The sequence below is a fragment of the Meriones unguiculatus genome, chromosome 11, assembly GCF_030254825.1.
Source record: "Meriones unguiculatus strain TT.TT164.6M chromosome 11, Bangor_MerUng_6.1, whole genome shotgun sequence".
Taxonomy (NCBI): domain Eukaryota; kingdom Metazoa; phylum Chordata; class Mammalia; order Rodentia; family Muridae; genus Meriones; species Meriones unguiculatus.
Window position 1 is genome coordinate 40,788,300 of NC_083359.1, and position 26,887 is coordinate 40,815,186.

The window sequence follows — 26,887 nt, forward strand, 5'->3', positions numbered from 1 at the left end:
GTTCTGGCCGGAAGCTGTTTTCTCGGGCCTGCTTTTCAAGCCGGAACTTCCGCCTTGCACATGAGACCTGGGCGGGCACTTTACTAGGGCGGACCTATGGGCGGGACAACTCGGGGGACTGTATTAAGGAACGGGCGCTTCCGGCGAAGGGTGCTGTGGCGGGGCTCGTTTTGATCATGGCGGAGAATCACTGCGAGCTGCTGCTGCCGGCTCCGGGCGGCCTCGGGGCGGGGCTGGGGGGCGGCTTGTGCCGCCGCTGCAGTGCTGGCCTCGGCGCCCTGGCACAGCGCCCCAGTGGCGTGTCCAAGTGGGTCCGACTCAACGTCGGCGGCACCTACTTCCTCACCACCCGGCAGACGCTGTGCCGGGACCCGAAGTCTTTCCTGTACCGCTTGTGCCAGGCGGACCCAGACCTAGATTCGGACAAGGTGAGGGCCTCGCGGGTCAGCGGGGGGCTGGCCGCCCTAGTCGCCATCCGTGGAACACGCCTCTCCACACTGAGGACGGTCAGCGGAGCGGGCACTCTTGAGCCCAGGGTCCCGGGCCGGAGGGAGGATGGCACTTGACCCTCTGATTAATAGTCTCTCTCTCTCTCTCTCTCTCTCTCTCTCTCTCTCTCTCTGTGTGTGTGTGTGTGTGTGTGTGTGTCTTTCATGCTCTTCGGTCGAGGAGAAGGACCCCGGCTTTGCTGTGGCCCTACTTTCTTCTTCCTAGATTCTTTTGCCTAGCGTGTGTGAACACTACCGCCCCAGCTATTTGCTGGCTTTGGAACCTGAGAACCCATTGCATTCATCTGGTCTTTTCACATTCCAGATGTTTAAGTAAACGTAGGCCGTGGGGGTTGACACAGTGGCAGCCTTTTTTCCAGTAACTTGCAGAGTTTATGCTCCATCCTTCTCATCCATAACATGAACAGGCCCCGCAGCTCTTAGAAGGTACCTCCTGTGTAAAAATGTTCAAACGTATCATTTTACTTCTAATATATGAATTATTTGTATTGAATTCATGTTCGGGACCAAGTGTAGAAAAATCTTAGGGTTGTCAAAGAGAGACCAGGAAGAGAATCCGTTTCGATCTGCTTTTCAAACTTCGTTTTCCCACTGCCTTTCCAAAAGGGTAGGAATTTCCAGGTGAGGTAGTTTGTAGTTTGTTTATCGTTCATATTATTAAACGCTGTTACAGCTGTTGTAATAGAAAGTATTTTGATTATTACCATTACAAGAGTTGTGTGGTGTAGTGCTTAATTGATAACTCAGTATTGTGCAGGATTGAAACTTAGAAAAAAAAAAAGTTCTCTCCCCTTTTCCCCCAAGGCAGTTTACAAGCCTTATACGAACTTTGTGAGTTTTCTGGTTGAGCCTATGTGATGGTACTTGATGCCTTGCCAGCTTGAAAGTTGCTGCTCAGGATGTTTTCAGAAAGGTTGAGAGCCCATTTCACTTCAAAAGGCCTGACAGAGCACCTTGTCAGTGTAACCCAGCATTATGACCAGGAAATAACAATTCTTGAGTTACTGCAAAACAATCAAGAAATTAGGGTTTGAGACTAGTGTGTTAATCCTTCACAATCATCCTCCCAATTGTTCCCATTTCTGAGTTGACTAGATCTCTTTACTCTTACAGAATTGACCTTCCAGAGAGTGACAAAAGTCTCCAGATAGGTTTTTGTCAGCTGTGTTTTCTTTTTATTGTGAGAGTATATGTTTTTATTGTGGACTTTTCGAACAGTGAATGTTTATAGTCATTCTACTCAAGCATCCCTGTCTTTTGTATTAAATCAGGTTTTAAATCATCCTTGTCCTTTGGCTCCTGGAACAATGGATTTAGAGCTGTGACTTGAGCATAGTTAAAGTCAGATACATCTCTTCATTTTACTGTCTCTTAAGATTACTTTATAAGTTACCCTTATTGGGTTGACGAGATGGCGCTTGCTGCCAATGAAGCCTGATGACTTGAGTCTCTGGGACCCATGTAGTGGAAAGAAAAAACTGACTCTTGAAAGTTATAGTCTGAGCCAAGCAGTGGTGGTGCACCCCTTTAGTCTCAGTACTTGGGACACAGAGACAGGCAGATCTCTGAGTTCACGGCCACCCTGGTCTACAGAGCGAGTTCCAGGATGGCCAGAAATACACTGAAAAAGCCTGTCTCAAAACAACAATAACAAACAAAACAAAAAAGTGTGGGCTAGAGAGATGGTTCAGTGGCTGGAAGCACTGGCTGCTCTTTTAGAAACCTGGGTTCAATTCCTAGCTGTGTGGCAGCTCACAACTGTCTTTAACTCCAGTTTCAAGGGGTTTGACATACTGCCATATACGCAAGCAAAACACCAATGCATATGAAATAAAAATAATCTTTAAAATAAAAAAGTTGTGCTCTGACCTACAAGTGCACACAAATAAATAAATGTAAGTGAATGTGTGTATGTATATTTCCTTTACTGCAATGAAGGATTCACTATCAGAATATGTTTTAGTTGATTTTTTTATTATTTTATTTGTTATTATTTTTTTATTTAGGAGAAAGTTGGCCTAGTGGTTAAGAACACTTAGAGCTCTTGCGGAGGCCCTGGATTGGGTTCCCAGAACCCTTAGAGTGGCTCACAACCATCTGTAACTCCAGTTCTAGGGAGTCTGGCACCCTCTTTTGACCCTTTGGGCATCAGGCATGCCCATGGTGCACATTCGTATATGTATGCAAAACACTCAACACAATGTAAAATAAATATAAAATTTATTTAAATAACATTTGATTTCATTATCAAGCCATAGTTCAGAGCATAAAAATAATATAACAGTACCAGGCATGATGGAAAGCACCTATAATATCAGCATTTTGGGAGGTAGAAGCAGAAGAATTGGGAGTTGAGGCTAGCCTAAGCAATGTGAACCCCATCTTCAGAAAAAATAGTGGATACAACCTTGGTGTCATGGTAGGTAGTGTTTGTTTTAGTCACAGGTTGCTAGAAAGACTAATCCTAATTCGCATTAGTTGTGTTACAAGAGTGTTCAAATCAAATCATAAACGTTCTGTGTTTGTAGTGCTTCCCCCAGCCATGTTCTGATGAAAGAGTGCCCCAAGCCATGCCACCTTAACAATTAAATCCTAAGGAGGAGGTTAGAAGGGAAGGGGTGTTAACCTTTGGAGGCCATTAATTACACGATGGTAGATAAACAGGATGTTGATTCACGTGGAAGGATCTCAAAAGCTCTGACTTCACTGCTAAGATCAAGGGAAGGATACCTGGCAGATACTCCCTAGAGTTGAACAGGGGCCTGGTGGAAGGTTCCCTTTCTGGCATTTGGTGTTTATTGAGTGATTAGCTTTGCAGAATGTGATGACAAGATGGGACCCGGGTGAGGAGACTTAAGGGAAGAAGTTCCCAAGAAACCTTTCAGGAACTTTCTGGGTTTCACAGTGATGGGAGAGCACCAAAAGCAGACTGTTGTCTGGGGTGCCAGGCCACGAGTTACTGCGGGAAAGTAAATTTATGGAAGACACGCTCCAAAGATGTTGATTGGCAGATTGCTAGGACAGTAGAGAGTGCAAACACATTTGGGGCTTACTTGACTGTCCTCACAGCCTCATAGCCAGGCCTCTGGGCTATACCTGTCCCCCATGTCCCCAGAGTCCAGTGTGGGACTTCCTACACACCATACTTTATCCCTGGACCTTTGACTTATTATTTCAGGGGCCAGCTTTGAGCCCACTGCTGCGTTCTTTTTCTAGATAGCCTGAGTGAATTCTCACTCTTGGGACATCCTCCAGTGGGACCATGGCTGTGTTGTGCATTTGAGCATCTGCCGTTGTGTGTCATTTTCTCTTCAGTGGTGTCCTTGGGGGCAGGCCAGGTGTGATACTTCTAAGCTGCCTGTGGGAAGTGCTTTGCAAAGGCTTGATGTTTGATCCGTTTTGGTTCTAGTTCTGCATCTCAGGTCATGTTGAACACAGAGTTGCTGTTTGTAGCTCAACTGGCCCATGGTTTAATATGATGCTGCTTCAGGAGAAAAAGGGAAACAGCAAATACTGTGTTGTTGGAAGGTGCCCTGAACTAGATAGAGTTCTGTCTCTGGCTGAGCCAGGTCTAGAGAAAATGCCAGTTACATATGAACTTCTGCCCTTGGTAGAGGGCCACTGTCCCAACTTATAGACAGAGATCCAAGAGGTGGGTCTTTGGAAACAGTGTTTACTGTAGCCAGGCCCCTACAGTCCTCTGTATCTGCTTTGGGTACAGTTGGTGCTGTGAGTTTTAGGGTTAGAAAGAAGGGAAGGGATATTACAGGGCTAAGGGATGGGGTGTAGGTGGGAGAATCAGTGGCTTGGCAAGAGAAGTGGGGATTACTTAGAGTATAAATGGCAGATTTTGTTCTATGTAACTAAATCAGAAAAGCTAGCCAGCAGAATCCCCATGAGGATTCTGTGCACTGGGCAGAGCTGCAGCAGCCACAGGCTGAGTGGGTGTCTAAGGCACGCGTGTGTTTTACTTCTTGGCTGAGTGTATTCTTGGCCCTGATGGTGCATCCTGGTGTTGTGCCCTTGCCCCCTTTGAGGGTGCTTGTCCACACTATGTCTGGTCACTTGTGTTCTCATTCAGAAGCCGCTTGGTCCTGAGCAGGCCAAGAGGACTTGTCATCTCATGAGGAGTTGGATCTTTCTGAGGAGAGCTTGTCTCAGGGTATCCTCTGAGGTGGCTGGCAGGTGCAAAGCCATTCTTCTTTCTGTCCGCTGCTAGTGTAGTTTAGTTGTGCTTGTCCAGCATGGCAGGGCCTGGCTTTGGTTTTACACAGGGGTCAGAAAACTTTGGCCACCTGCCAGCTTTCCTCCATCAAATGTTCCTGGAGCTTCTCATTTCTCTTCAGATGGGGTATGGATGCTTTGGCTCTGAAAGTTCAGAACTGAAGAAGAACAATAAGGCCAAGGTACTTAGCAGCCAGCCTTTCTCAGAGGGTATATTTCTCCTGGTCCCAGGAGCAGAGAGAGGCTCAGGGGTGGGAGGTATCTGTTGTTTCCCAGGCCTCAATGCAGGCTTCACAGTGGTTCTTTTCCAGAGCTCTGTCTGCACTTTGCTTATTCAGTGCTTCGCTCCTCTGCATACTCTGGGCTACTAGCCAATGGGAGGGTCTATAAGGCTAAATGCCAGCAGGCTGCCCCTGTTTAGGTGCAAGCTGACTCTCACTAGGCCTTGTTTAGGGGCGGCTTGCTCTCCACTTGCTGTGGGAAGGGGCAGAACCGCCTGGTCTGGCACTGTTTTCTTAGAAGATCCTTGATGCCTCAAGCTTAGGAGATATGGCTGTGGAGCTTTGGTGCCGCACCCGGTACTCATGGAGACGGCCTTAGAGTAGATGTGCCCCTCAGCCTTTGTTCTGGTGGGTTCTTGCTTCCTTGGCAGTTGGCCTCTACACTTTTTGGCCTAGTTTTGCAAAACAGACTGTAGTGCCATTGGGTGCTGGATAATCTTTAAAGAGGGGAAAGAAGAGGAAAAGGAGAAGCTGGAGGGCTGCTTTTTTAGCCTACCAAGAAGGTAAAGAGGAATTCAGTTTATTTACCCATATGCCACATGTGAGGAGGGTAGAGGCCACCTTGAAGTTGATAGGATAGTAGCCTTGGAGATAGCTGAGGGGACTTGGCAGGTGAGCGTGGCCCTCTGGGCTGTCCTGGCCAGATGCTCTGGATTGCTGACCTGTTAGCCAGAATGGAGGGGCTGCTGCTTGAGGATTGAAGGCTGGAGCCAGGAAAGGCTTCCCCTTAGGCACACCTGGTCTGGATCCATCTCAGTGGTCACATTTCATGTTTCTCTTCTCTGCTGTCTGGCTGATGATTGCTGTAGCCTGCTAAATACACACTGTCACTGCCGGAAAGGAGGCAGTGTGGGGAGATTGTGTGTAGGTTTTCTGTGTATCTAGGGAGAAACCCTCCCAAGAAACCTGGAGAGTGGACGACCCCTTCTGTGGTGATGCAGATGTTCGTGGCAGTTTTATTTACACAGGTGGTGGGCTCTGGTGAGTTGGCAAGTCTCTCCCCGTGAAGGCTTCTCCTGTCTGTTAAGTCTGTAGGACACTATAGCAGACCTCAGCTCAAGAAACCTGCCCTGAGTGAATTCCAAGCATGCTGATTCCATGAGGAGCCTTATTTTGGGGGTCCACTTCACAAATCTCACATCTTGCAAGCTTTACCAGTGTCCTCAATTCTAGTTTTCAGCTAGGGGCAGGAGTTCTTTATGTACCATCTGGGATAGGGATACGGTCCTCAAGTCATGACTGAGTTCTGAGAGCTCTCCCAGTGGGAGGTGGCTAAGGTCACACTAAGGCTCACAATGTTCCAGAGTCCTGATACACCCCATAGCCCCCCAGGCTCACTCAGAGGTCTGGCCGCTGTGTCCCCCCTATTCCGAGGTAGTTTTGGTGATGAGGTGAACTCAGGGCTTAGGGTAATGTGCCCCTCAGCCCTTGTTCTGGTGGGTTCCACAAGAAAAGTGAAATGAGTGCTTAGCTCTCCTTAGCTCCAGTGCACTTGGAAAAAAGGCTGAGGTGTAGGGGGAGGGGTGCTGCTGTGCAGGCGGCAGGCCTGAGAAGCAGGGGTCTGGAGCTCTGGGCTCGTGCTACAAATCTGAATTTCTTTGACAAGCCTTCTGGGTCTCTGGGCCTCGGTTTCTTTGTTTGCAATTGGTGATGTCTAAGACCTCTTCTGGATCAAAGATGTGACATATGTATAAAGCAAAGCAAGAAAGTAGAAATAAAGGTTTGTATGTGGATGTATCACTTGAATGGGTAATTTCAGAGTGAAATCTAAGCATGTGTAATTAGGTTGATTGTGCATGCTGTTGGCACACACAAAATTCAATGTGTTTGTCTTTTAGTGGGATAGTTGATGGACTATTCTTCCAGATTTAGTTCACAACACTCTCCTCTTAATTTTAGTTCTTTCCTAGTGGCTGTGCCTTGTCCCTTTCCCTGGGATGGGTGCAGGTGCGCCTGAGCCTGGAGAGTGATGCACAGAACTACCGCAGGCTTCCTGTGACACTCTCCACCTGCGTCTTCAGCTTCGAGTCTTCCCTGAGGCGGAGTGACTTCAACTCTTGTCTGCATGCTATTTCTAACTCACGAGGCTGTGTTAGGGTCATGCCCTCGGGCACAACAGTAGCACGGGACTGTGTTCTGATTGGATGACCAGTGACCAGCCTTTTACTAGCCCTTTCCCCTCCAGAGACACAGGCTTGAGACAGGTTTGTTTCTGGAGCTTATTTCCTTTAGAAATTAATTTGTGGAGTTAGGAGCATGTTTGATGCAGCCCTAACCTGGCCTTTGCCCATTTGCCCCTCTTGGAAAGATGTCTGTAGGCAGCTACCCTGACAAGGCAGGAAAACCATCTTAGAGGCCTGAAAATTGCCCTGCCTGGCTCAGTGGCCAGTAGTAGTTCAGGCGTGGGGTTCAGCCTCCGTGTTATGCCCACTCAGTGCCAACTTGGGCACCAGCAACCTGTCTCACATATGTGGACAGGTGACATGTATGCGTGGGCAAAGTTGGCTCTCATGCAGTGTTCAGTGCTAAGTCCGTGATCCTTTTTTTATGCCTTTGGAGAGGAATGTACATATTTCCAGCCACTACTGCCACAAGTAGGTCAGACACAGAATCACGGGGAAGGGGGGTGGGTAGAGGCAAATATTGTGGAGAAAGCAGGGTTAATTCTGGTGCTTTTATGGAAAAACAAAAACCTTCCCACCATACCAATATAACAGGTTTTTCTCTAAATCACGACAGAACGGGAGAGAAAGCCAACACCCCAGCGATGTGTCTTGGCTGCTTCCTGACTACTCTTTGAATCTACTAGGTTTCAGAATTGGTTTCCTTCTACATCTTGTGTGTTCTTGATATAGGTGACAGGTGACAGTGGGGCCTTGCCTTATTTGGCCCCAGTCGTTGTAGTCAGCATATCAGTAGTCCTCTTTGGGGCCTGACATGGAGGAGCACACTTTTAATTCCAGCACTCAGGAGGCAGACAGGTGGATCTCAGTGAATTCAAGGCCAACTAAGTAAGAGAACGAAAGAAACAAAGAAAGAGACAAAGAAAGAAAAGAAGAGGGAGAAAGAAAAGAAAGAGAAAAGAAAAAGTGCCTTACTGATTTTATGTGAGTGAACTGAAGGCTTGTATTTGGATTTCTGTTTCCTGGCTTTCTCTATTTCTGTGTTAGGAAGGAGCACCTGAGCTGCTTTATCAGCACTGGTCTATGCAGTGCTGGAGACACACTTGTCAGTCTCCTAGCATAGCCTTGCACGCATGAATACAGCCTGGAATGCTGTCTCCCACAGTGGACCCTGAGCAGCACTGCCATGTATGTCATGGTGGAACTCTGTGGACATGGGCTTGGCCTTGGACTTTGGCCCTTACTGTGGGAGTTGAGATCTCCCATAGACAGCTCCTAAAGAATTTGATTTGAGTGGTGTGTTTACCCCAGTACCTCTTTCTCCAGACTCTGGCTTCTGTGGCTGTCCAGGCAGCTGACCTGCATTAAGGAAGCCCTGCTTTAAGGAGGTAGCCACTAGAAGAAACTGGATAGAGAGCTGATGTGAGATGATGCATAGAGGAAATGATCCTCTGCTTTCCCTTGATTCCTGTGAGCATTGAAGTGTGAGCCTAGACTTTGGAGTTTTAGAGAGATCATGAATATTTTAAAGAGACAAGACTTTTAAAGCCTTTTGAATTTTTAAAGACTAGAACTTTCAGAGTTTGGAATGTGTTTTATATTGTGATATTGGTATTGATGACATCTTGGGGACAACAAGAAAGGAAAGGTTATGGTTTAACAGTGATGTGTTTGTGTATTAGGTTGACAATTAGGTCAGTTGTGTTGGTTAACTTTTATTATTTTACTTTATTTTATTTTAGACAGAGCCGCTCTGTGTGTAGCCCTGACTGTCCTGGAACTCACAGAGATCTGTCTGCCTTGGCTTTTTCGGTACTGGGATTAAAGGCATGTGCCACCACTACCTAGCTAAAATGACCTAAGTATTCTATTTTATGAGTGTATATATGTATGTATATGTTTTGTGTGTATTCCTGGTGTCCAGAGAGGCTAGAAGAGGGCATTAGATCCCTTGGGACTGGAGTTACATGTGGTGTAAGTCACTGTGTGCATTCTGGGAACTAAACCTGAGTCCTCTGCAAGAGCAGCAAGTGCTCTTAACTTCTGAGCCATCTCTCGAGCCCCGTTGGTTAATTTCATGTTAGCTCGCAACAATCTGGGAACATCACTTGAAAACATAACCACACCAGATTAGACTGTGGTTTATTTTCTTAATCAACAAATGACATGGGAGAGCCCAGCTCACTGGTGCCACCTCTAGGCTGATGGTCCAGGGTGCTATATGAAGGAGGTCAGCAAGCGTGGGGAGCAAGCAAGCAAGCAGCACGCCTGCATGTTCATATTAGTTCTTGCTTCCGGCTTGAGCTTCTTCTCTGACTTCCTTCAGTGCTGGACTGTGGTATGGAACTGTAAGCTGAAATAAATCTTTTCCTTGCCAAGTTGCTTTTTATTATGGTTTTGTTGTTGTTGTTGTTTTGTTTTGTTTTTTTAAGCACAACAATAGAAACCCAGCTAAGCCATGGAAATTTACACCTTTGGACATAACCAACCTAGGGCCACTGCCTTGCCTGGTGCTACAACTTTGCTTCCCAGCTTGTGACAATTGCTGCTTCTGGGTTTATGTGGAAGACTCCTTGCCTGGTCCCTCCCTGTTTTCATTTCCCACGTGTTTCTATCCTGCTGTTCTCAGCACTTACCACCTTCCCTAACTAGCCAGGAGAAGGCTGTATATGTGTTCAGGTTCCTGTTATTCATCCTCGAGGAGCCTGGCTCAGCAATTTTTTAAAATTACTTTGGTGGTGTTTTTCTGGAAGTCTCCCCATCTAAAGTGTTTCTTTACTGGATGCAAATGGAGGACCCCACAAAGTAGATGGCTTGCCCTTCCTTTTTAGCTGGGTTTTAGGCAAACAGGACACTAGGCTGCAAGGCACAGAATATTGGCTAGAAGAGTCTGCAGCTGTAAAAGGTTTTCTTGGAATGATGTCACCATGTTGCTACTTCTGAAGCTTATAGCTAAGTTGTTAGTTCATGGTGGTGAGCCTGCAGCTCTAAGAGGTGTGGACAGAGTGCAGCCCTCTGCTGTTCAACATTCATACTATGGCTAGGATCTCACTTAAGTACTCTGAGAAGGTGTTGTCATTCTAACTGATCATTTGCCTGAAAGAGGTGTTCAGGGGTGTCCTTTTCTAAGCCAGAGGGCCTGTAGGCTAGAGGGCAGATCTAGAGGGGAGTTCTTTCAAAGCATTTGTCAAAAAGCTGCCTCGCATCGGGCATGTTCAGTGACAGCCAACCACACCCAGCACATGAGCTGGCCAGGCTCTGCAAGTGAACATGGCTGGGCTGAGGCTCAGCACTCCTTCCTGGTTTTCAGGCCAAGTGGGAATGCCAGCTCATCTACTGCTAATGGCTCCTTCTTATCTGCCACAGTGTCCATGCCCGTCTTCCTTCAGGGCTTGGGGGGGCCTAGGTCACTTTCATGTAGTCTTGTGGCACTTGTCATTCTGGAAGTCTCCAGGAAGCTGCAGAGTGAGAACGCTCAATAGACAGCTTCCTCCTGTTTCTCCCTGTCACTCCTTTTCCCCGTTTACTGTCTTCCCCCTTCGTACTCAGGAGGACTTTTGGCTTCTTGTTGCTAGGGAGACTGGACTCTGAAGCCATGGCCAGCATGACAAGAGAGGCCCCAAGAGTATCCTGGGTAGGGATGAGCCCATCCTCCTCTGACCTTTTTTTCCTGACCCACCAGTGGTCTGTCAAGGGGCCCTTGAGCCATGAATATTTCTGAGCATGGTGATGTGGAAATGTCACACTGCAGGGGCCTCTCCCACATGAACACACAGGAGAGCTCTTGTGGTGCCGTTCTTTTTTCCAGACTTCAGCCTGCTTGTGGCTGTCTCTAATATGGAACAACTGCCGCTGCCCAGTTGAAAGCAGGCCTCCTTAATTTGGCTTTGTTTGGATGAGTGAGGTCAGGAAGACTGAGAGAGCCGGAAAGGCAGGTCCCCAGGTAGCTGTAAGGAATAAAGGCCAGGTGGCAGAATTGAGAACCCTGGGATAGCTTGACCTGTTGTCCTTAGATGAGGGGATGAGGATGAAATTGGGAGGGTCATGGAGCCAGGACGATCACATTGGGTAGAACAGAGACCTTAGGAAGAGAAAGGAGCTTAGGGCAAGCGACTGGCTTCCATCATCTTTGCCTCCCAGGCCTTAGTGATTTGATGTCAGCCACAGCTCAGGTTTCTCTCTTTGATCTGAGAAAAAAGTTTTTGTCATTCTGCGCCTGTGGATGTTGGGAAGAACCCTTGAAACCACTAGTTTTTATAGTCCCATGTACAGAAATGGATGTCTGTGAAGACAGACCTCTGAAGGTTCATTGCTTTGTGGCTGAGAGCTTGATGAGCTCCGCTACACAAGGGCAGCTACATCCAAGGGGTTCAGAGAACACCCCTCCCCAACACACACACACACACACACACACACAGTCCCCAAAGTGTCCTCTGTGCCTAGACTGGCTAGCTGCTCCCACAGGGCAGTGAGTACAGCGGTTTTTTTCATGATCTGCACCTACAGGAGCCCTATGGGAACAGTGTTCTGCTCAGGAAAGCCACTATGCTGTATTAATTTATGGAGTCATTTTCTTTCCCTGCTACTTGGCATGGCCTTGCTGGTAAGAAAACTGGGTGGTGGTCTCACCTTAGCAGAGACCTTGGAACCCACTATGTGCAGAAGCAGGTATCAGGCCACATCGTGGAGGAGTGGGTCCACAACAGAAGGTCTGCATCCCTGTCAGATTTGGCAGCCCCCAAATTATAGCCAGTCTGTGGCCGGTCTGGAATAGGGTGTGACAGAAACTCACTGGCCCACACCCTAGGCAGGAATGTTCTCTTGTAGCTTCTGTGCATCATCCTTTTTGGTCCCCAATGCTACACCTCCTCTGACCCCTTTCATCCTGTATATCAGTGTCCAGCAGTCTACATGGTGTGAGATACCACATGGGGCTGAATGTGTCCCATACTGCAGGAGGATGTCCTCCATGGAGATAGGTATATTGAGCATGGGAGGATGTCTGCCAGTTCTCAAGTGGGGCTACCGCCCTGTCAGAGCAAGCAGGCGAGTGCATAGGTTGTCCTAGGGATGGCTCAAATTCCACAAACCACTGACCACAGAGTAAGGGTTCTGTTAGAGGCTATAGTCATTGGCAAAACCCAAGGACTGTGGTTCAGCAGGAAATGAGGGTATGCTGTGTGGTTGCTTTAACATGCCACTGACTCAGGCTTCACTTGTTGCTGTATGAGGCTCCCAACAGTAGGCTTCAGGGTTAGCAGCAGGGGTGCTTTCTCCAGTGTACTGCTGCTTAGGCGCCCAGTCTTGGGTTTCTGCTCCGGGATGCTCTGGAACAAGGAGAGTAGGCTGCTAAGGCCTAAGTCTCCAGAGTCTTGGAAGTTGAGCCGTGGAGTAAGGTGTGGTGGTACACACCGGTAATCCTAGCACTCAGGAGTCTGAGGTAGGAGGTGTGGGTTCAAGGCCAGCCTGGCTTACATGGCAGAAAACTGGCAGGGTCAAAGGCTGTCCCGGCCTACACAGCATAGCTGTCCTGTCCTGTGATGGGGATGAGGGGTTGAATTGTGGGTATCATCCCTTCTTAGCTGTTTCTTAGAGCCTTTTGGAGCTGGAGGAATAACCTGATCGGCTAAGATCAGTAGACACAGGGAGCTGACATATCAGTAGACATAGCTGAGACCTGCCTTAGACCAAAATGCAGGAAACAATGCTTGGAAGTCCCCTGAGAGGTGCATGTGCTGTGGTGGAACCCACACAGCTAGTGCTGTTGAGTGTGCTCTGGCCTTAGTCTGACCGCAGAACTACTGGTTTCTACACAGGAACTGACAGCATCTTGTTCTCTGTAGGATGAAACGGGTGCCTATTTAATCGACAGAGATCCCACCTACTTTGGACCTGTACTGAACTACTTGAGACATGGAAAACTGGTTATTAACAAAGACCTCGCAGAGGAAGGTGAGTTGTTCATTTTCTGCAGACACCTGAGCTCTGCATTGGCACCTGGTAGAAGTGCTGGTTGGTTACCTGAAGACGCGGCAGGCGAGAGCCTCTGCGAGGAACTGCTTTGCTGAAGGACCTGAGATGTGTACCAAGTGGCCGAAAGCCGCGCTGCAGGCGGTGTCGGGTGTCATGGTGGTGCAGTGTGGGTTGCTCTTCCAGGTCCCAGAGCTGCTTCATTTTCTGCAGTGAGAGGCTGTGTCCCGTGGATACTCTTACAAGTCCTGGGGAGTGGTGTGTGGAGCCTGTTCTCCTTACAGATCAACTTGGGGATCCTGGACATTTTGCATGGTCTCCTCGCTGGCCACCCTTCTCTCTGGTCACACACCACAGGATACACAGCACCAAGCTAGCTTCTCCTGATTCAGAAAATCCAGGGCCATTTTGAGAAGGTCCTACAGGTTCTAGCACCTTCCCTGTGTCTGTTAGCGTAGGTTGAATTGTGCCACTTCCCTCTGAGACTCCTACCATGGCTCTTCTTTCTTTAGGGTCTCATTAAGTCTCTGATTACTGTGTTGCTGTGTGGATTGTCATATGGAGGCCTAGTTCTGCTCTGGGGTTGTGAGAGCCACGCTTATTGCCTGGGAGCCTTTTATACTTCATTCCCCGCATTCTGCCCTTCCCAGGTTTCCTGTGTTGCCATGACATGTGTTACCTTGAGCTGCCCTGGTCTAGCTGTGGCTTCCTTTTAGGAGTGGGAAAGCTAAAGAAATGAAGGCCTGTACAGATGAGGCCTTGCAAAAAGCAGGCTCTAAAGCGGGGCTCTTGCAATCTAGTTTTAAGTTTCTGGGAAATTTTGAGTCCTGGATGTGGGGCATTAGATAGCAGGCGGTGGGAAAGCGCTGGAGCCAGGAGTGACTCGGGTAGCTTTGCTCTTCATTGAGCAGGGGAGCATGAGGTGTATGTGCCTGGGCACATGCAGGAGTCCAAGGCTTCTACACTTTTCCCACCAGGAAGAGCCAGGAGCACAGACAGGCTTCCAGGCTGCAGAGAAAAGGTGTTAGTTATCCCCCAGTGTCTGTGGGCTGAGCGCAGGCGTGCTGCCTTTGTGTGTCGTCTGTAGTGACTGACAGCGCAACGAGTCTGTCTAGTAACCTGACCTTCGTTGTCAGTGCTGTGGTGAACAGAGACCTGAAAGAGCTCTGTGAGGGTGTTGGGCCGGCTGGACACAGGGCTGCAGGCTAGGGATGGGGTACAGGGATGAAATACTTACTTTGCTCACATCTAGTGAAAATCACAGTTATTTACTTCTATTTCAGGAGTGTTGGAGGAAGCAGAATTTTACAATATCACCTCACTAATAAAACTTGTAAAGGACAAAATTAGAGAACGAGACAGCAAAACATCACAGGTGAGACGGGTGACTAATCTGCTGGCAGCTTCCAGGCCTTGGTGTGTAAGCAGGTTTGGCTTCCCTGTGTGTGGCCTTGGACCAGAACTGTCCTGTCCTCGTCCTGGTGCCCCAGGCCTTGCTCTCTTCTTCCTTATCTGCCTCATCCATACACCTCAGTTTGGCCAATTACCAGGGAGTCTGCTGCTGTCAGTGGAGACAGACAGTTATGTGGAAGTTGTGTGGTGAATGCATGGATGAGAGGGAGGCCTTGTGAGGAGAATGAAGATGCTGGAGGGCAGAGGCCTCTGATGGGACACTATCAAGACCTGGTCTGCAGGTGCAAAGGCCTGTGGCTAGCATGCAGAGAAGAGCAGTGGTGAGCTGGGAGGTAGGTGGCACAGATGTTGGTGGTCTGTGCAGTCACTGGGAGGAGTCGGGCTTCCTGGGCCTCTGCGCTTGTCAAGTGTGTGTTGTGAGTGCTGTGTGAGGTCGGCAGTGGTCCCACCTCTGAGGAAAGGCTTGGCGTTGGGCTTATCTGCAACCTGGCTCTGCACTTTAGAGCAGCTACGCCCTCTCCCAGCTCACAAAGTGAATGCTGGCAACACCCGGGCTTGGTCCACTTAAAACCCTCACTGCCTCTCCCCTGTGACCAGCCTCACTGCCATGCTGCTTCCAGGTACTTGTCCACCGCATACCTTTAGACGGTGGTGCTCTGGCTCCCTGATGGAGGAGAGGGGGACACAATGCACGCCTGACCAAGCCTTCTGCCCTCTGCTCAGCCCACTCAGGGAGGGAGGGATCTGAGAAGGAGGCTCCTCTTCAGCGGTACATTAGAAAGGTCCTGAAGGTTCCCCATTTCCTCAGTTTGCCTCTTCTTTTCCTTTTATCCGAATCCCACTCATGACCATGTGGTCTGGACTATGTCAGATTCTGTCTCCATAGTGGAGGTAAAAGCAATTCTCCTGGCAGGGCCAGCCCTCACAGAAATGTATCAAACATTGCTATTTGATGCACTTGGGTGACAGCAAAGCCATGGTATGGCTCTTACCCGTTTGCCACTAGTGAGAAACAACAGCAAATCAACAGCAACCTAGGACCCTTACTTGTCCTGTACATGTTGGTGGCTGTGGAAGGGCAGACTTGTCTCTCGACTGTCCCCATTCCACATCCAAGACCACAGCCTACCTGGAACTGCCCAGGGAGTCTTTGTTGGGCGGGGAAGGTTAAGCAAAAGGTTGTGTAGCCCTGCATGGAACATGCAAAGGTTTTCTGTGTATTCCTACCTAGCCACAGGTGCCCTGAGGATTTCAGGAACATGACTCATTTTATTTTGGAATTTAGAAGTAGAAACATTTTTGCAGTTGAACAGGGAAGCTGCAACAGCAGCTGTTGAGGCTGTGGGTTGGATATGTTGGTGTGTTCATGTTGCTTTGGACACTGACTTGTGACGATATGAGGTTAGGATTGCTTGGGTGCGTGGTGGGGCCTGACGTCTTGGGGCATTTGTCCTTGCAGATGCCAGTGAAGCACGTGTACCGTGTGCTGCAGTGCCAGGAAGAGGAGCTTACACAGATGGTGTCCACCATGTCAGACGGCTGGAAGTTCGAGCAGGTGATGAATGGGGACTCATGAGAATCTTCAGATCCCAGGACCATTATCTAGTCCCTATCCTCTCAGACACTTTGTGGTGGTTTTCTAATGCCAGCTCTTCCATTGAGGCTGCTCCATGCCATGTCCAGCACTTACCCGTGTATAGAGCTCAGCTGAGTGCTTCCTGCCCCCACACACCAGCTGCTGCCTGGTCTCTGTCCTGCTGGGGTCCCTGGCAGGTCTTATAGGCTGAGTATGCATGTGTCTTGGGCCCAGACCCTGTCAGAATCACATCAGAGGCTTGGGGAAGAGCCTGCCTCTCATGTCCCTGGCACGTGACCCACTAGAAAGTGGCTGTTACCCTTTCTGGATCTGTGAACTGGGTCGCCTCATTTCTAGCCAAGCGCCTTTTGCTCTGCTGTCTTGTGACTTCTGGCTGGAAGAGATTGTCCTCCCATAACCACCTTCAAGGCTTTGTCCTTAGCCATCCTAGATCCCAGAGCAGCACAGGCACTCCTCTTTCCCCTCAGTTCTGACCTTTGTGCAGTCACGCTGGGGGACCTGTATGCTATCAGTTCTTGCTGGTGAAACCAGGAGAACCTGAGTCATGCTGACTGGTAAGGTACACTTTGCTTCCCCAAGGCAGGACTAGTACTGAATTGACAAGCTTGCAGAGAACCAGGGTGAAACCCAGTCCCTTTGAGGTGGCCAGTCCAGCCTAGGGTCCCTCAGGGGTCATTGATTAGGTCAGAATAGAGCTGCCTTGCAAGGATACAGAGTCTCTGGGAGATGCGGGTGTATGTGTTCCCCTCAGCAGTGCCTCCCACAACTTCCTGATCAGCCGACACCCCTGCAGGCCGTCTCACCTGGTAGCCCCCCCTTTCCAACTGTTTTGTCCCCATTGCTGAGGGGAGTAGCTTGCCCATGCGGTAGATTTCTCTCTCTGTTTCTGATGTGTAGACACATAGTGACCTTTGAGCCACTACTGCTTACTCAACTTGCTATGGCTACAGTGGTTTCCCTTGAGTTATTTTGTGTTTGAAAGAACGAAAGTGCTTGATGTCTATTTTCAGCTTTGTCTGGGACTCATAACTGGAATAATGAGCATGGTCCTGGCCCAAGTAGCATGCTTGGTGACCTGGAGGCTTCTGAGGCATATCAGAGCAGGCAAGGGTACAGGGAAGTGCAAGACATCACCTTCAGTGTCTGAGTCAAGCTAGGCTCTCTCTTGGTGCTCCGTGCTTCTAGTGCTATCAGCCTCTGTTCCTAGCATAGCCCTGGGGTTCTCTGCCCTGAGCAGGGCTAGAGTTACTCTGCAGAGCTTACCCCAGGAGGGCTGCTGGCTGCTGTCAGGACAAGGACAGCCAGCAGTAGGGCCTCAGGTTGGGCTGGTGCGTGAACTCCGGCTGCGGCTCTCACCTGCCTTAACCTGCATGCTGCTCCCCTCTTCCCTGTGCAGGGTAGCCAGGCGTCATCCCCTAGGGCCCAGCCAGGAGCACCAGGAGAAGCTCAGAGTCTGCAGAGAGGACCTGTTCCAGCATGCCGTGCAATTACACGGGGGTGCAGGTGTGGGCTCCTGCAGTGCACTGGGGCTTTGCTTCCCGGGAGTTCTGTGGAAGAACCTCCTGGCTAAAGCTAGCTCTCATTTTCCTGAGCTTCCACAGCGTGTGCCATGGTGTCACTCCTGGGGGCCAGGTACACCTGAGCCACTGCGCGTTGTCACAGACTGTATCTCCCTTCCAGCTGGTCAGCATTGGCTCCTCTTACAACTATGGAAATGAAGACCAGGCTGAGTTCCTCTGTGTGGTTTCCAAGGAGCTGCACAACACTCCATATGGCACAACCAGTGAGCCGAGCGAGAAGGCCAAGGTGAGTGTCAGTAGGGGCCCTACATTGGCAGCTAGCTTTTTTTCTTATTTTTGCCTCGCTTATTTTTGCTGTTCCCTTTAAAATCTTAGTTACTGGGTAGCTAAAGATCATCACATGAAGCCACCTGTTGTGTCAGAGCTGGAGGCGCCACTATAGCACATGTTCATAGCCACAAGACCACAGAGTTGCTCCTAGAAGTGCCTAAGCCTCAGGCCCTATTGGCTGGGCCTGCGCATCAGGACTGCCGCTGTGGCTGCTTTCTCTGGGGACAGCTTCGGCTGTCAAGGGAGGTCTTGGGACACAGGTAGAGGGCAACTCCCCTGAGCTCAGGTTTTTAGCACAGCAGCTGAGTCAGCTGCACACTGTTGGTCTTTTCCATTTGGTTTAATGTGTAAAAGGGATTGTTCTTCAGTCCTGCCCTGCAGGGCACTGGGATCTTCTGTCTTCTTTGGAGAGCAGTGTTAGGCAAGAGTGAGAGCGCACCCTGCCTCATTTACTCTCAAGTGACCAGCTTTGGTGACCTTTCCCCCGAATGCCTAATGGATGGGGCTCAGGCAGACAGATGCACGTGTCCCAGCAGTGTGAATTGTTGGCCTGGCCTGGATGATCCCTGGGCCTTGGGGCCATTTGGTGTGGCTTGCAGAGCCTTGCGGTCATCTCGGGGAGCCAGGAATCTCGGGGCCTTGCTTAGGTTACCTTAGCCGCAGCATTGCCCAGGGTGTTGCCAGAGGGCATAGGAGTTTGGGAGAGGATAGGCCGGGGAATTGATGGCAACATGACCCTTAGTCAGTAGTCCCTAGGTGACTTCTATCTTTCTAGGACTTCCCATTTAGCCTTTCCTGGTCTTTAGGGTGAGGACTTAAGAACTGAGGGACAGAGTTCTCCAGAGGATCTCCAAGAAGCCACTGGATCCCAACAGGGCTCCCACGTTGTGACATGACAGATGTCTTCGCCATTGGCTGATATAGTACACCTTCAGAGCCTCCCCCCCCCCCCCCCCAGGTTCCTGGAGCTCCTGTCCTTAGCCTCTGTGTGATCATAAGAGGTGGGGGGGGGGGGTAAAGGGTAGCCCTCTGCCACTGCTGCCCCAAACACGGGATGACATGAGTTGTGCAAGGGTTTAGGCCCAGCAGCCAGAACTCCAACACCCAGCCTGGGGCAAACTTCCCCTTGGGTCTTGGGTACCAGGCATCCCCTACCTTCAAGAGCCTCTAAAGTAATCATAGAAGGACATTTCTGTCTCTGAGCAGTGACAGGACTCTTTTATACACTTACCTTTAAGACCTTTTTCTCCCTAAACTTATATGGCTTCAGGGTTCATCTTTCTCTATCAAAGCTCTTTCTCTTCCATGGCTTTATAGATGCCGAAAGGACATACTCTGAACTGTGAGGAAGCTTTAGGCGTGGCCTCAAGTTGCTATTGAAAACATGTCCCTGTTTCTCACTTCAAAAATTTCTGACACTAAAGTAGAGCAGCCAGTACAGTTTCTGAGTGCACGTGACAGCAGTAGTTTTCAGGGTCTCCAAAGCTACAGGGCCATGGGAGCCAGACCTGGTGCACAGGAGCTTGGAAACACCATATACACAAGGCCACCCTCTATGGGGTCCTCTATGGTCAGCAGCTACCATGTTCACACTGAGCCCTGTCCGAAGATGTCCCCTGAGCATCTGGTGGCCATGTGGTGCTGCCACAGTCTTTTCCTGTTTCAAGTGGGGATGTTAGGAGGAAGGGCTGTTAGGGCCCAGGATTGTGTCGTGTGTGAGGAGTGAAGCCGTCTGTGAGTGAGGGACCAGCCCCAGGTGAGTACCTTGCTTCTAGTACTAGCCATCAGCCTTCTTTAGCCCTTGGACCTGCAATCTAGCCCTGATTCAGAATGCAGCACTCTGGCTCAGGGCCTCCTTTTGTCTCAGAGAAGTACAGCTACTAGAGGAGATTTCTGGGGTCAGGAGCAAGAAAACCCTCCCTCTGTGTAGACAGGTACAATCCTTCCCCTGTGTGACACAGAGTATCACCTCATCCTTTGACCAAGGCCCCACCTCTAATCATGCAGTGGGCCTTTGATGAAGCCAGGTCAACGGTCCTCTAAGTCATTTTCCAGGAGCCAGGGCTATGACAAAAGTCCCCTTGGGCAGGGCCCAGCTCCTTGGTCTGCCTGGGAGCTGTGAGGTGCCTGCTGCAGGTGGAGGACTGCACAGTTCAGCCAAACCTAGGATTCCCCCAGGTTTTCTACACTGCATGCCTCCTCTGCCCAGGCTAGGCTGACAGTTGTCTTCTTCCTTACTTCCTGCTGTTCACACCAGAGTGACGAAGACGAGACGAGGCTTCAAGGCAGTGACTCAGATTAAGTGTAAATGTCACGGTGAGCTCTGCAGCCCTTCAGGTAGACCCAACACCGTAGTCTCCTTGGCCCCGACCCCTGCTTACTTTTACTTCCACCCCTCCACTGTGCTTCTGTACATCCTGTAGTTGACAGAAACTGATAGTTGTGCTTAGAGCTCCTTGTAGGAGGCGTGGGGGGCCCATGTCGCTCGAACGCTGGCTGTTGCTCTATCATAGTGTCCCTCCATGGATGCCAAGGGCAAGATTGGGGCTTTGGGTCATGTGAAGCTGTGGGTGTGAATTCAGGAGTGTTCCTGGGTCTGAGTAATGAGTGCTTACTCATTTCTACCTGCAACCTGTAGGTGGCCTTCTTGTCAGTCATAAGATCATAGCCTCACATAAGTTGCTGAGCCTTGATACAACAAACATGAAAACCCATGGGGTTTTGTTCTCAGGTTTGCACCCATCTCCACTAGGATTGGACAGGCCCTCATCCCTCATGTCCTTTTCCATCCAGGCCCTCTCTGCCTCCTCTTACCATCTGCTTCTTGAAGGCCAGACCTGTGCTAGTCCCTGAGTGCCTTGTCACCTCAACAGGGCCTGTTGGTTCTTGTTGTGCCAGTGAGTGGGCGGGAGCAGGACTAACCTTAGGAACATGAGCATTGCTGAAGAGGAGCATTGCTCCTTGACAGTTAGCTGCAGGCTGGGAGTCCCCACTGCTGCACCAAGGGCAGCCCAGTGCACAGCGAGTGTGAGGAGGTACCTGGCCAGCCAGGCATCTAGGCTGACATCTTGGAAGCAAGGAATGGTCTCGGGTCCCAGCTTTGGAACTAAGAACTGTCTTTTTCTTTTCTTTTTTTTTTTTTTTTTTTTTTTTTTTTTGAGATGGAGTTTCACTTGGTAAGCTCTGGCTGGCTTGGAGCTTACTGTGGAGATCAGGCTGGTCTTGAACTCACAAGGATGTGCCTGCTGCCTAAATGCCGAGATTAAAGTCATTAACGGCGGGCACCATCACACCCTGCTATCTAGAGTTGTACTGTTTGTTTGATTTTGAGACAGGGTTTCTCTGTGTAGCCTTGGCTATCCTGGAAGTTAATCTGTAGACCAGGCTGGCTTCAAACACACAGAGACCTGCCTGGCTCTGCCGCCCCAGTGCTGGGATTAAAGACGTGTCCACCACCCTCCAGCTTGAAGTTGTACCTTTTTTTTTTTTGGTTTGGTTTTTCAAGGTAGGGCTTCTCTGTGTAGCCTTGGCTATCCTAGTCTCACTTTCTGGACCAGGCTGCCTGCCTCTGCCTTCTGAGTGCTAGGAGTCAGGTGACTCAGAGTTGTACTTTTAAGCCATTGCTGTTACATAATGTAACAGCTGCAGTTTTTGTCTCTTGATACTTAACGTATTCATAATCTAACCCTTTAAGAGAGTTCACCGTGAAGCTGTCATGATCATACACACTTGCAATCTCAATACTTAGGAGGCTGAGGCAAGACCAAGCCTAAGCTGTGTAGTGAAATCTTTTCACAAAACAAAACAGAGCCAGTGGAATGGCTCAGTGGGTAAAGTCACTTGCCTCGCAAACCTAGTGACCCAGCTCTGACTCCCAGAACCCATGTAAGGGTGGAGCTAATTCCTGAAAGCTGTTGTCTCACCTCCACACACTGTGACATGTGTGTATACATGTACACTTGTACACTAATAATAAGATAAATGTTTAAACTTTTTTTTTTTTTTAAGGTAAGAGGGCAAGGGGTGGTGATCCACACCTTTAATCCTAGAACTTGGAGGTAGGGACAGGTAAATCAATGTGAGTTTCAGGCCAGCCAGTCTCCACAGTAAGACCCTTTCCATACTTTTAAAAGGTAAAAAGAAACATGAAATTTAAGAGAGAGGGTCTGGCTTTGTTGCCCAGGCTAGTTAGTCCCAAACTCCTAGGGCCAGTAATCCTCCTGTGTTAGCCTCCTCAGTAGCTGGCTTTAACTATGTGTCATCATAACCTGCCTAAAGGGATGATAATTTATTGTAAACCATACTGAGATAAATTTCTCATTTCCTTTTTCACTATTTAGTGTTTGAAATCAGGTACTGGTTTATGTTTCAGAGCCTCAGTTGTGACATCCCTTTGGAGACGGGTTTTGCAGCCACCTGGGTAGGAGACACTGAACTGTGACCTGCCTTGGGTGTGAGCTATAACACATACTCAACCTAAGGCATGGTAGGAAGGACAGACACTCAAGAGAGCCATACCTGCCATCAGGTTGTCTGGAGAGTCACCACGAGGTGCCCTGGAGGGAGCAGAGGCATCTTTCCAAGCCCCAGACTTCTTGGGAGCCTTTAGGGACTGAGCTTTGGTGGCCCTGGACTTGTGAGAACAAAATAGTGGTTCCCACAGGCAAACCTGGAGCAGGCCCCAGATCCCGGAGTTCACAAGAAGGAACTGCATGCCCGTGCCTCCCTGTGGAGACAGAAAGGCAGGAGCATTTGTAAGGTCTTTGCACTATCCAGAGCAGACAGTGCTGCCTAGCCTCAGCGTGTGGCATGCTGCTCTTGCTGTTATGGGTCCTGGTGGAGCTCAGCCCCCTGGGATTTCACACTGTCACTCCCATTACCACTTCTGCCAACCTGCACGCTCACCTGTGGTGACTGAGATCTTGATTCTTTAGTAAGAGGGTGGCACCTAGAGTCACTTCCAGCTGTCCTGGAGCATTCAGAAGTTACCCATCTTGTGGAGCTTGCCATTGTCAGGCTAAGGAACAGCACGATCTCTTAGCCCTAGGAAGCTCCTTGAGGTGCTACCGTGGTGATGGAGGTCTCCCACAGCCTAGTGGGGCTGCCTAAGGGCAGGCACAGCATTTCGGGTGCTGGTGGCCTTGTAGGAGCAACGTGAGAGAACTTGATCTTCTTTTGAGCCCTTCCACATATCCCCCCAGACTTAGGTAAGGTGGCTCAGAGTTGTGAGCAACTACCAAATGGCTACCTGTGAGGTTTCCTCGGCTCTGAAGCTTTCTACCTGGAGTCATATCATATCCCAGCCCTAGAGGCTCATTTTTTGGGTTTTGGCTCAGCAGAATGTGCCCAGCCCTAGTATGTTTTGAAGGCCTCCAGAAACTTTACCCCTACTAGATATATGCAGCTTACCGTGGTGTACTGGTTAAGGAAGCCAGGATGGTGCCGTTTTCCAGCCAGAGTGGGACCACAGGGTAAGGAGGCAGCAGGTGCTGCAGGTTAGCTGACTTGGGGAGGTTTTCTGATGTCAGCCAAGGGCTGGGATCAGTGAAAGGGTGCAGACCTACTTCTCATTAATGGGGTTGATTAATGGGGTTGATCTCTTGGATGTGAGGGGACCTGGAGGCTCTTGCCAGCTGCCCGCTGTCACTGTACAAGTCTGTCTGTCAGCTAGCTGAGGCCCTGCCTACAGCTGCGGCTTCCTCTGAGCTCTGAGCCAAGCAAGTCTAGACTCTGCTTTCTGAACAGAGAGGACACTTGGTCAGAGCCTACATCCTCACACTACATTTTATATTTTTCAGATTTTGCAAGAACGGGGCTCAAGGATGTGAGGAGTACTGACAGCTGAAGAAATGATTTTCTTTTTCCCAAGATAAAGTGAACCGCCATGTGCAGAAAGCATGGCTGTGAGAAGAAACCTGCTTTTGATCATTTCTCTAGAGATCTGGGTGTGGATCCTTTTTTGCCTCAGATGTGGGTGGCGAGAGACAGTCCAGCTGTCAAGCCAGTCCTCCCCGTGGGGCTGCAGCTAGGGCTGGGTTGGCAGGCTTAGTGGCCTCGCTCTGTTCTTTCTGAGTGCTACGTGGGACTGAGGCAGGATGCTGCTGACCAGCCCGTGCATTCCTGAAGGTGATTTGAAGGACAGGGTCCTTGGTGCTACACATGGTCTGCAGCAAGCAGCCTGGGCCTTGCCAGGAGGGAGGGGCTGCAGCTGCAACTCCTGTTCCATGCACTGTGGCTTAGGGCGTGAGTGCCTGCTCATCACGTGAGCACCAGGCCCTCATCCTTGGGTCAGGGAGGCCGCTCTGCCTCCCAGCATGATTGGTTGAGTTCTCTCGACCTCAGCTGAGGCTCCTGACAAAGGCAGCCTCTACATCATCACTACTTCTGGGCTCCTCCCCTGGACTACACCCCTTCAGAGCCAGGCTCTTGTTCTAGCCTGTCAGCTTGGCCCGGGATCATCAAGGCTTCTCAATTTGTATTTTCCAGGCAAGAGGACTTTGTATCCCTTTTTTAAAAGTATGGATAGACCACCCGGTGTTTATACTCTTTAGAAATGCCTAAAAGTGTTGCTACATTTTGGATTGATCTGTTAAATCATTTAAGGGAGATAGAGGTTTTGCCTCATATGTCCCACTGTGGGTTTGTGGGGGAGCTGGCGCATACCAGTGCCTTCGTTGTGCCTGGGATGGAGGCGGGGGCGGGAGGCCTGTCCACCTGGCTCTGGAGCTCACACTCCAGGTCATGTTGAACATTCAGGATGTTTACAGCGCAAACATGTCTCCTTCTCACTGGCTCTCACTTCCTTGTATAACTATGCAGTTCTTCTCTTGTATTTCTGGAGTGTCTGGGACTTGAACAACCTGCATGGGCTCTGTTCATCTGACATTGGAGCCGCTGAGATCCCTGCAGAGGCTGCGCCTGCTGGCTTGAAACAGACCTTTCTCAGCTGGGTAGGGGTGAGGCAGGCCACAAACTTGGCCCAAGCAAGCAAGCTCTGTGCTTCTTGACCCCTGGCTCCCAAGGGGGCTGTGTAGACTGACTGCCATGGCTGCCCATGTGCAGGTCAGAGCCTCTAACACTGTCTCAGATGCTTCCAGAAACTTCTTGCCTATACCCTCTTCCTTCTCTGCCAGTAACTGATTAGTCAAGTTCTCCAGCATCTAAGACTGACCTCCTTTCCTAAGGTCTGTTGTATGTTGTTAAATGTTTGGCTTAAATGATTCGTAAAAACCTTTCTATGGGGTTGATTGCGCCTCAGCAGCCCTGTCCTCCCCAGCACACTCTGGGGGCAGTGGCTCTGCTGTTGGCCGTGGGGAATGCTCTGGGGAGTTGCTGGACACTTAGCATTGTTTGATTTATGATCTTGACAATAGATAGGCTTGTGGGTTTTTTTGTTTTGTTTTGTTTTTTAATTTAATGATATTAAAACTTAATTCACTAAAATTCTAAGGGGATATTTATACTTTTATACTTTTTTAGGTATCCGTGTTTTATCAGCTTACCATTTAATGCCTAAGTTTCCCCTGAAAATAGTAAATAAAATTGTGTATTTATGAATGCGTTCAGCAACTGTTAATGTCTTGAAGTATGTGAAGTGCCGTCCCTCCTGAAGTGCATGCTGGTAAACCAAGACGTTGCGCTCCCACTGCTAGAAAGCAGCCTCTTCCAGGTTCCCTCAGGACTTGCTTCCCACAGGAAGCAAGGATGTCAACAGGGATGTCTTTGCTGCCCACACCCTGAACCTTGTATATCCTTTGTTCTGTCATGCAGCCAACCCAGCCAGGTTGGTGGCCCACTGACCCTAGGGTACCACAAGGGCGAGGTGTGGGTGGGGTCCTGTGCAGTGTTCAGGTATCTGGGTCATGAGGTGCTCTGTGAATAGCCTGGGAACATGGGTGGGGTGAGGGTCTGGGTTCTGCTCTGAGAGGTCATCTAATGATGACCTGCCGCACAGCAGAAGGCTGGTAAGAAGACAGCTTGCCAGCTGTGAGGGTGTCTGGAGGAGGGCTTGGGCCGTGGCTGAGGCTGATTCTGATTCTGCGAAGCCAGCAGTTGGGATAGGAGAGACAGTATAGGCGACATCCCCAAGTGGGTCCACAGCTACTCAACTCTGCAGAGCCTGGGCCTGGGCCTCTGCCAAAGTGGTGCTTGGGGCAGGAACACACCTGGTCAGCTGGTGGCCGTGGGCCCAAAGGAGCAGAGGGTCAAGGCCCAGCATCAGCTTTCCACATCCTTGAGTGGGACCGGCGTCAGCCAGCACCTTTGAACAGAACCATGCTTCCTAGGGCAAATCACATGATTCTGCGGTCATTCTCAGTAACCAGTGCTCACCGAGTAACCAGTGCTCACCAAGCAACCAGTGCTCACCAAGCATGATGGCCTAGAGCTTGCTCTCTTGGGGTTCCTAAGTATCCCCACAACCTGCCTTGTGCCCTTGTCTGAGCTCCAGTGCACCAGTTTTCCTTTACAGAGTAGAAGAGGAAGCAACCTCTCTTAGACCAGACAATCTGGTCTAGAGAAGGCACTCAACAAACATCCTGTGTGCAGAGCCACTGAGTGACCTGTGGGAGGCGGAGCCCAGGGGATCTCCTCGTGCTTATTTGGTGTAGAGCGAGTGCTAAGTGATCCTTTCTGGGTTTTGTTTGGTTTGGCTTTTTGAGACAGGGTTTCTCTGTGTAGTCTTGGCTGTCCTGGACTTGCTTTGTAGACCACACTGGTCTTGAACCCAGTGATCCACCTGCCTCTTTCCCCTCTGTGACAGGGTCTCACTGTGTAGCCTTGGCTGGCCTGGAACTCAAAATGTTGAGCAGGCTGGCCCCAAACTCAGAGATCTGCCTGCCTCTGCCTGGGCCGAGTGCTGGGACTAAAGCATCGTCACAGCCAACAGTTACCCAGTCAGCATGTAACAGTGCCTGCCCCA

The 26,887-nt window shown here is 49.8% G+C and overlaps 1 protein-coding gene across 1 annotated transcript; it reads left to right on the top strand.

Moving 5' to 3' along the window:
* Positions 1-128: 128 nt before the first annotated feature.
* On the top strand, positions 129-25,543 carry Kctd5 (potassium channel tetramerization domain containing 5). The gene is made up of 6 exons (XM_021644786.2): positions 129-428; positions 12,981-13,089; positions 14,391-14,482; positions 15,980-16,075; positions 17,798-17,923; positions 23,766-25,543. The coding sequence occupies exons 1-6, from the start codon at positions 177-179 to the stop codon at positions 23,793-23,795; spliced, it is 705 nt and encodes a 234-aa protein (XP_021500461.1). The 5' UTR covers positions 129-176; the 3' UTR covers positions 23,796-25,543.
* Positions 25,544-26,887: the final 1,344 nt, after the last annotated feature.